Raw genomic sequence first — 10,000 nt, 5'->3', positions numbered from 1 at the left:
ACTTTGCAGCAGCCAGCGTGTGTGTGCCAGAGGTGGAGGCATGGGGCACAGCAGCAGCTAGTGGAGCAAACAGCAGTGGTGCCCCATACAGGCGAGACTACCAGCGTGTGGTGGGCAGTGGCCAGCGAGATGTGCCCTTCCCAATCCCTGTGCCCAATGACACCGTCCTGCTGGGCACTGATCCCGAGGCTGAGGAAGGGTGAGAGAGAGAGAGAGAGAGAGAGAGAGAGAGAGAGAGAGAGAGAGAGAGAGAGAGAGAGAGAGAGAGAGAGAGAGAGAGAGAGAGAGAGAGAGAACAGATACTAGATGACTTTTAGTGAGGGTATCTGTTTATTGCTACTAGTGAACTAAGAGGGAGAAAGGGAAAGAATAGGTAGATTTGATTATTTATTTATTTTTTTTTTTGTGTGTGGTGACTGCATGATGGTGGTGGTGGTGGTGGTTGTTTAGTATGGTGGTATTGGGGTGACTTTTGTGGTGGTGTGTTGTGACTGGTGGTGGTAGTACTTTTGGTGGTGTGTTGTTGTGTGGTGGTGCTGATGGTGGTGGAGTTAAAGGCAGCACAGTAGGACATATTTTGGTATTGTGTGGTGTGGTAGCAGTAGTGGTGGTGTGGGTGTGTAGTGGACAGAATATGGTGTGGTGTGGCATGGTGTAGTGGTGGTGATGGAGGTACAGTAGTGGGTTGAAGGCAGCACACAGGGACATATTGTGGTGTCAGTTGTGGAGATGGCAAAATATCCATACAGAAGGGACTTGTGGAGCAATCAGGCCAAGGGAGGAGGGCTTTGTGGCTTAGTGGGGCTGGAAAGTTTGCAAGAGTTCAACATTTTTTCCAACTTTTTTCTTTCCTTTTCTTTTTTTCCAGCAGCAAGAAGTGAGTGAGCTGTCAGCATTTTGTGGCATCTGTATGTTACTATTTATTTTCATCTTTTTTGGGATGTCTGGCTGAGGCTTAGGGTTAGGGATGAAATTAAATGTCACTTCTGTCTTATCTTTCATTTTCTCTTCCCTTGTCCATCTTTGCCACCAGAGAGAGAGAGAGAGAGAGAGAAAGAGTCAGTCTGCCCTATTACTTATTTCCATCTTTTCTGAGATGTGTCTGGCTGAAGCTTGAGAGTTAGGAATTAAATTAGATGTCACTTTTTTTTTATTTTTCATTCTTCTGCCTTGTCATCCTTACCACCAGAGAGAGAGAGAGAGAGAGAGAGAGAGAGAGAGAGAGAGAGAGAGAGAGAGAGAGAGAGAGAGAGTCAGTCATGATACACTTATCCAGAAACTAAGAAAAACACTCATTAAAAAGTACAAAAAAAAGTTTAGGATCAGGTCATTGTTTTAAAGTATCATCATATTAGCATCCCACTTTAGTAACCAAACATTAGTACAGTGAATAAAGCAAGTCTCTTTAACCTCTCTTTCTTCATTCACAGGCCTCTTCGTTACCTCACCATTGGGATTTCGTCCGTGTGGCGCAAAGATGACTACCTGACCCGCACCATTGACTCCATCCTGAAGGAGACCACGCAGGAGGAGAAGGCTGACATCTTCATCTTCCTGCTGCTTGCTGACGCTGATGCCAGCCTGAGGTGATGCCCTGCTGACCTGCTGCCTGGCTTGTGTTGTGCTGAAGTGTTTTAGTGTTGTGTAGTTTGTTCGTTTCTCTGTCTCTGGCCTCTCTTTCTTTTCTGTGATATATCTTGTAGTTTAGAATATGTTGATAGTTTTGTTTACTCCTCTCTCTTTCTGTCTGTCTCTTTCTCTCCTGTCTCTCTTTCTTTCCTGTGGTATATCTTATAGATTAGAGTATGTTTATAGTTTAGTTGACTCTTCTCTCTATCAGTCTCTCTCTTTTCTACTTTCCAGCATGAAGGACAATGAGTGGAGTTATCATGTCATTTCATATCCTAGAACAGCTAAATACAAGACAAGTCCACCACCTTTCTGAAACTCTAATGTTACAGGTCCCAGCGAGCAATTGACTTAGGAGTGAGGTATAGCAAGGAGATACAGAAAGGCTTACTGAGGGTGCTGCAGCCGCCCTCAGCTCTCTATCCAAGCATTGACTTCACGGCCATCAGGAGGACCTACAATGACTCTGTGGCAAGGGTGCAGTGGCGGACCAAGCAGGTAGTGTTGTGCGTTCCCTGTGTGCTCTGTTACTGGTGTGGCTGCAAACTGGGATGGAAGAAAGGTGTGTCTTTGGGTACTTAGTTCAGTCTTGTATCTTGGTAGCCCCTGAAGAGCTTGCCTCATGGTGTGTACTGCATAACTAAGAGGTTACAAGAGGTGATAGAGATAAGAATGTATATAACTAAAGAAAAAACTGTGCAAAAATATAGAGATAAGATCATATAGATATAGATTAGAACCTGTGTAATACAACTAGATAGCACAAACACATACACACACACACATGATGTTTCTGCTTTGCACATTACTAGGCATAAATTTTCTGCTCTGTCTTACTCTCATTCTCTCCTCTGCCTCTGTGCTTCAAGTGGTGGACTAATGCTACATGCTCATAATATCACTGCTCTACTACTAGACATGTACTCTCTCTGCTCTGTTACTTGTCATATACTGTCTCATTATCTCCTCCCTCTGTGCTTCATGTGTTAGACTTTGCTTTCCTCTTCTGATACTGTTCTTTGGTACTAGACATATACTTTTCCTATCAGCTGTGTTACAGGCATATTCTCTCCCTGCTCAATCTTACTCTCATTCTCTCCTCCCTCTGTGCTTCAGGTGTTGGACTTTGCCTTCTTGTTCTGGTACTCTTGGAGCCGCCATCCCTCCAGCTATTACCTGGTGCTGGAGGATGATGTGCTGAGTGCTAAGCATTTCGTCACTGCCATCAAGGACTTTGTTGCTCTCCATAAAGGACACCACTGGATATCCCTGCAGGTGGCTTTGTATGCTTTTTACTTTTAAAGTTCTCTCTTAAGAATATTTATCTTTAGTGATGTGGATGATCAAGAAATAGAGCCTTTGTTTTCTCATTCTTTCATAAAGGACGCCACTGAATTTCCCTCCACGGGCTTTTTCATGGTTATTTTTTATGTCTTTCTCTGTGTAGGATGTCTTTCTTTAATCACTGATATGAGTGATGAAGAAACAGGATCTTTTTCCCATGAAGCACAACACTGGATATCTCTTTGGGTGCTTTTTTATCCTTTATGTGTTTTTTCACATCTTACTTTTTCTTATTGTCTTTCTTTTTATTAGTCATGTGGATGATGGAGAAAGATTGTCACTCTCTCCCTCTTTATCTCTGTGATGGAATTTTCAACAATATCAGGCCTCAAGTGAGGATAAGAAAGCACCTCAATAACCTGCTCCAGAACGAAGGATCCTGGATTTTGCATGAAATTACAGTTTATAAGTCTTTTTTCCCCCCTCCTAAACAACTAGATGGCTGCTTCTCTTACCTGGCACTTTTCCTTCATGCCTCCCAAAAACTTGTGCATTTCTCTTCTTAACCCTTACACTGCAGTTTGACATACCTCTCTTTAATTACTAATCATTCTGAGACATCTTTTCTTGTTACACAGCCACTTGCAAATGTACAACCTAGAAATTGCAAAATGTATTTTTTTTTTTTTTCCCTCCTTTCTTGTACATGCATATCAAAATTCCATGCCTTGCCCTTAGTGTTTTAAACTGTTACATATCATAGTGAAAGGGTTAAGAAGATACACTCCCCTAACTCATTCATTCCTTCAGCTGGCTGGCTTCCTTGGCATTGGTCAGCTGCTGCGATGTGGCGACCTGGAACGCCTGGTGTCCTTCCTGCTGCTGTTTTACCGGGAGCACCCAGTGGACGTGCTCATCAACCACTGGGTGTCTCTCATGGCGCCAGAGAAGCCCCCTAAGGACCGCCCCACCAGGAGAGTACCAGGGTTGTTCCAGCACATTGGCGTCCATTCAACCTTGGCTAACAAAACACAGTCCCTCAAGGATAACACTTTCAGGTAGTTCTTGGTCTTGTATGCTTCCTTATCTTACTTTTCAGTGCCTAAAAATCATCTTACCTCCTTTATCACAGTCTCCTACCTCCCCCCTACAATTAGTAACCTCCCTACCTCCCTTAACATAGCCAATAATTTCCATACCTCTCTTACCACAACTTGAAATCCTCTGTACTTTCCTTAAACACCCTTGTCTCCCTTCACACAGTATGTAGCCTCCCTTCCTCCTTTAACACAAATGTAAATACCCTTCCGTTCTATCAACCTCCCTTAATACATTCTGAAATCACCCTATGTTCCTCAACACAGCCTAAAAACACCTTAAATTCTTCCATTTCATTACCTCAAACTCTTCCTTCCTCCCCAAATACTGTCTTTAATTTTCTTACCTCCCTCATCAAACATAAAAGCCCTCCCTTTCTATCTACCTCCCTTAACACACCCTGAAATCGACCTTATCTTCCCAAACACCCTGAAATCGTCCTTATTTCCCAAACATCCTGAAATTGACGTTATCTACCTTAACACATCCTGAAATTGTTTTTATCTCCCTTAACACACCCTGAAATCATCCTTATCTCCTTCAACACAGCCTGAAATTGTCCTTATCTCCCTTAACACATGAAATTGTCCTTATCTCCCTTAACACATCCTAAAAACATGCTTACCATCTATCTCTCAGACAGCTTAAAACCTCCTACCACACCACCTCAAACTCTCCCTCACTCCCTCTCTCTTCTAGCCTGGTGAAGCGACGGTTCTCACATGTCAACCCAACAGCAGATGTTGTGACCACCATCCGCCAGTACAAGGCCTACCTGGCAGAGCATGCTTACTCCTCCGCTCCAGGCATGTTCTGGGGCATCCCTCGGCCCGGCGACTCCTTTGATGTTCTCTTTGCTGAGCCACTTAAAGTGTCCAGAGTCGTGGTGCTGACCGGTGCAGTGATCAACAAGAAGGTGAGGTGCTGTGATGGTGGTGGTTGTGCTGATTAGCAAAAAGGTGAGGTGCTGTTGATGGCAAAAGGGCCTGTTAGTGGTGATGGCGAGAATGGTGGTAGTTGTGGTTGTAGTGATTAACTGAGCTGTTTAAAAGTGTCCAGAGTCATGGTGCTGACTGGTGCAGTGATCAACAAGAAGATAAGGTGTTGTGGTGGTGGTTGCACTGATTAGCAGCAAAAAGATGAGGTGCTGGTGATGGCAAGAATGGTGGTAGTGATGGTTGTGGTGATTAACAAAGTGAGATACTGGTGATGGTAAGGGAATGGTAGTGATGGTAGTAAAAGAAGTAAAGGGGAGAGGCAAGGAAATTAACACTTTATATCTTCAACACCCTTACCAAGCTGAGGATATGCAGGTTTGATACTGTTTTGCGTCAGTCTTTAATTCTTTCCTCCACTCTTCAGCAATAAGGTGATGGATACTTTGAGAACCCATCCCAGGCTAAGGAACTGAAGGCTTCTTTGCTTCTCAGGTGCGCGACAGACTGCTCAATGGGTCACTGGAGGCCTCTGCAACCTTCCTCAAGATGGAAACACCCAAGAGAGCTGCATGCAAGAGCTTCACACACATTCAGGACTTCAAGAATGGGGAGGTGGATGCTGAACACCTGCGGACAGCCTTCCCTCAGGGCATCCAGTGCATCCGAGTGGCCATCGGTCCCCGCCAGAGATCCTGGGTGGCAATCACAGAGGTTGCAGTCTTCACGGAGGATGATCAGGCCATTGTGTACAGCCCAGTCACTGCCACACGGGTCTCCTCCAACACCATCACTTCTGCTCACAACTCCAGGAAATTGAGGGCAAGTAAGCAGCCACAACTAAGCAGTACCATCAAGAAACACTAGCAGGAGCAGGAGACATATTTTATACAAGTGGAGGCAATGCATAAAGAAACATTACCTAAACAGAATATTGAGTCAGACTGAAGTTGTTGGCATGAGAGCAAATTGCTGGTCTCTTCCCTGCAACAGAGGAACAATAGCAGAAACAAAAGACATTTACACAAGTAAAGAAGTTTTGGTAATGCATAAGGAACTATTACCTGAACAAAAAAATAGAGTCAGACTGTAGTTGTTGGCATGAGAGCACGTTACCAATTTCTTCCCTGCAACAGAGGAACAATAACAGACAAATACTGTATACTAAATAGAAACAAGGTACAAAAGGCGAGTCTTGACCACAGAGTGCCACAAGTAGGGACTGCCTGGAAGTGTTGTTTAGATATACAACTAGAATGTAACTAGTCTAGGTGGAGGAGGAGGAGATTGCGACTTGAGAGGACTAATTAGGAGATAGTAAGCAAATCTAGAATGGGAGACAATTACATTAATTCAGAATGAGGAATTGTGTGTCAGGGAAGAACAGGAACTCAGAATGAGGAATTGTGTGTCAGGGAGAACAGGGAGTGGGGGAGTGGTGAATTGTGTGTCCAGGAAGAACAGGGGAAGGCATTTGAGAAGGTAGTGAGTGATATTATGTAAAGATCAGCAAACATCTAATTTACAGTCATTCTTTTGCAAAGATTTAATTTTAAAGTTATTCTTTTACTGTGATTTAAACTCATTAACTTTACTGTTATTTTACTGATGGATTAAAACTTACCAGTAGCTTAGTGTGCTGTTGGGCATGCAATTATACTCATGATGCAATCCTTGTTTGTTTGCCAGTGGTATGAGACTGGTAGGTCACAAGAACACAAGAATTAAGGGAAGTTGCAGGAAGCCGCCAAACCTGCACATGGCAGTCCCTGTTCAGGTTGTGGCTAAAGACGTGTCCACACAGTCGAACATTGTCTGTCGGATATCCACTGTTACTACATCTCAAGGCGAAGCAGGATGATATCATAAGCATTGAAACGAGTGAAGTTTATATGGTAACAAACAGTGGTACCAGATAAAGTTGTAAACCATACTTTCTACTCAGTTCACCAGGCAGAGACCAGCAGACAATGTTTGAAGCTGATGTCTGGTGGCAACACAGGTATATAATTATGTCATTGTTAGTGTGGGCTTGGGAGATAGGTGGTTGTTGCCAGTGTCTAGTGCAGTACATCACACCCATGGTGCACAATAAGATAAAAAAGAAAACAGCATAATAATTGTTGCACTGTGTGAGGAGGACAAGGAGGTGAGAAGAAGGGAATGATGCAGGGACTGTGTTACAAAGATGAAGTGAAAGGGGAAGCCATGCATGCAACCATTTTACATGAACTGCTAATTGGTTATGAATCTGACTTTGGAAACTATATGTACATGGACCCAGACACTCTCTAAGATTTATATACTGGAGAAAGTAAAACTTTTTATAACGAAGCAGGACACCTGTATGAGGGAGAGCAGTGTCCGAGGTTCCAAAACTATGAACATGGGCAGTCCATTACACCCCCTTGGTACGTACTTCTGACGTCATCAGCACTCCTATCATATTGTTATCTGGTAACAGTGGGTGTTTGATGGACAGTGTTTGAACATGTGGACGTACCCTAACAGGCAGCATGTGGGTGGTTTGAAGGCACTCAGGGATGTGAATGAGGATCTCCAGGCAGTGTTGTGTTCAACTTTCACCTTACTGAGGACGAGCAAGGAAGTACAGTAAAATCCCTCTTATCCAGCATCAACGGGACCGCTGACATGCCGGATACTTGAATAGAAGTGAAATTATGTCCACAATCACCACCCTACACTCATGCATCTTACCATAACAAAGATCAGCTGATCTTAATCAGCAGCTGATCTGATCAGCTGCTTAAGTGTAAGCACAACACGCTTCCTCTTTTCTACAACTTTAGGCATGATGAAGGCGTCAGGCGATAAACACTGCACACGCGGGACTGAGTCACTGGGTAAACACAGTGCAGTGGGCTGTGGGTGGCGTGAAGCAGTGCGCTCTAGTGGCGAGGGGACAAAGTATGCCTCTCGCGGGAATTTTAATCGATTTTATGAGTACACATTGATTTTTTATTGATTTTAAGGCTCGGGGAAAAATGTGCCAGATACTTGAAGCTGCCGGATACTCAAATACTGGATGAGAGGGATTTTACTGTATGAGCTTTTAATAGTCTGACTCCATAGGACAAGTAGATAATGAAACCGGGAATAACCAAAGAAGGGCTTACTGACTTGTGAATGCAAGAAGTGTGCTGCTAGGATGAAAACAATTTAAGGCCAGTTACTTGTACAGGTACTTTGTTATTTTGTGACTTGTGAAGCAAAGTGGGTCATGTTAAGCAGTGAAGGAAATAATATAATGTCGAAGCAAAGCGGGTCATGTTAAGCAGTGAAGGAAATAATATAATGTCATCTGTAATACTTCAAGAAACAGAAAATAATGTCATCTGTAATACTTCAAGAAACAGAAAAAAGTGCATGTGTTTGTGAAAGATTTAAAGAAAACAGAATGAAGACATGAATTTTAAAGAAAATGAGAAACGTGAAAAAGACAGCATAAAGTTATGGTGTTAAGGAAATGCATTAAAAAATTAAGCAAAGGATTAACCTGAAACAATTTACCTTTTTCAAGACGAGAAACAGTACCTTCTTCAAGACAGAGAAACAAAAGATATTTACTTTGCAGAAAACAATGAACAAAGAATGCAAGGATTTATAATAATCAAATTTACCTTTACTCTGTTTTGTTGATGTTTGTGCATTAGTGCAGTAATGATGCTGTCCATCCCAAGACAAGAAGTGCTTACATGCACCTCACACAACCCAGGAATCCTGACTCATCTCATGCCAAAGACTAACCTCTTCCAGTAATGCTTTAATCACGCCTCATTTGTTTAGGTTGTGTAGTGACCACTGGTGGGTGGGACAAGCTTCAACACCATCTATACATCATTCAGCATCATAGGGGTTTCATAATGCATCATTCCAGTGTGCATTTTCATTTGAGAATAGTGAAAAGGGACTCATAGTAACTGAATAGGTTTTCCATTTTCTTCTTGCATCAATTTGTCATGTGGCTTGTATTGTTGACATGTGAGTCTGTGTGAGTGTATTGGCACTTGATTTCACTCACACAGTGCATAATGATTATTGTAAGACACTCATGACAAGCTGCTGAGGTGCAAACAATGAAGCCTGATATCTGTGACAGGCACTGAGGTGCAAACACTACAAGATCTGTGCTAAATAATGTAGTACAATATCATCACACTTCATCATTACTCAAGGTCTTTTCCTGTAGTCAGCATTTAGCATTCAGAGCACCTAGTGTCAGGTAAACATTGTCCCCTTTACACACACACACAAGCTTGATGAGCTGAGATATTGTTTTTGTAGCTTTTGTAGTTTTCATTGTAACTTTTTTGTAGTTTTGATATGCAGACTATTTTTCCTCAACTTGAGAGAACCCTCTTGTATAACTTCATTTCTCATTGGCTTGCTTGCTCCATTTCAGCTGCAGCTCCATCATCAATATCTGTTGCTTCACATGGTCTGCTGTCTTCCCAGGATTGCTTTAAGCATACCTAATAAGTCCTATGAGATACTGGCAGGTGCTGCAGTGAGTGAGGATAGAGGCTTCTGAGCTGCAGTGAATGTGATATAGGGTGATTCTTTTGGGATATAGGATTGATGGATTTGATTGTTTGTAGGCGATTCTTTTGGGATATTAGGGTTTGATTTTTTTGGGATGTAGGATTTGATTTGGGTTTGATTTTTATAACTGCAACAGCCAGTACCCATCATGGCCATAGTTCCCAACTAGCCAGTATCCAGGTACCCATGGTCATAGTTAACTCTACTACTTTAACATCCATGGTCGTAGTGAACTACTCTACTACTCTAACACTGCAGTTACTATCTACTAGTTAACTACTCATTACCATAACACCAGTTACTATACTACTCTTATAATAACAACCAGTTGTTGCCTGGGGGAATCAAAAGCCACATAGAGAAGCTACTCATAAAAGGTTACCAGCTATAAGGTTACATGGTGGGTCTATTATGTATGCACAATTGTTTGCATTTGAGTAGCTGTTTTACATTGCCACAGATTAATTCACAGGTAATTTTGCATTTTGGTT

General features: G+C 42.6%; 1 protein-coding gene across 2 annotated transcripts in view; it reads left to right on the top strand.

The window, feature by feature from the left end:
• Positions 1-10,000, top strand: part of LOC135116480 (alpha-1,6-mannosyl-glycoprotein 4-beta-N-acetylglucosaminyltransferase-like) — a 23,488-nt gene that overhangs the window by 13,357 nt on the left and 131 nt on the right. Inside the window, exons 3-9 of one of the 2 annotated variants that reach the window (XM_064033965.1) lie at positions 10-199; positions 1,431-1,586; positions 1,962-2,127; positions 2,746-2,904; positions 3,724-3,971; positions 4,711-4,927; positions 5,442-10,000. The exon at positions 5,442-10,000 is cut by the window's right edge and continues 131 nt beyond it. In XM_064033965.1, coding sequence (XP_063890035.1) covers positions 10-199; positions 1,431-1,586; positions 1,962-2,127; positions 2,746-2,904; positions 3,724-3,971; positions 4,711-4,927; positions 5,442-5,813 — 1,508 coding nt within the window. In that variant the 3' untranslated portion in view covers positions 5,814-10,000. The remainder of the gene's footprint in view (positions 1-9; positions 200-1,430; positions 1,587-1,961; positions 2,128-2,745; positions 2,905-3,723; positions 3,972-4,710; positions 4,928-5,441) is intronic. The other variant, XM_064033966.1, reaches the window with a different exon arrangement.

The sequence above is a fragment of the Scylla paramamosain genome, chromosome 31, assembly GCF_035594125.1.
Source record: "Scylla paramamosain isolate STU-SP2022 chromosome 31, ASM3559412v1, whole genome shotgun sequence".
Taxonomy (NCBI): domain Eukaryota; kingdom Metazoa; phylum Arthropoda; class Malacostraca; order Decapoda; family Portunidae; genus Scylla; species Scylla paramamosain.
This window is presented reverse-complemented; position numbering and strand designations above follow the sequence as displayed.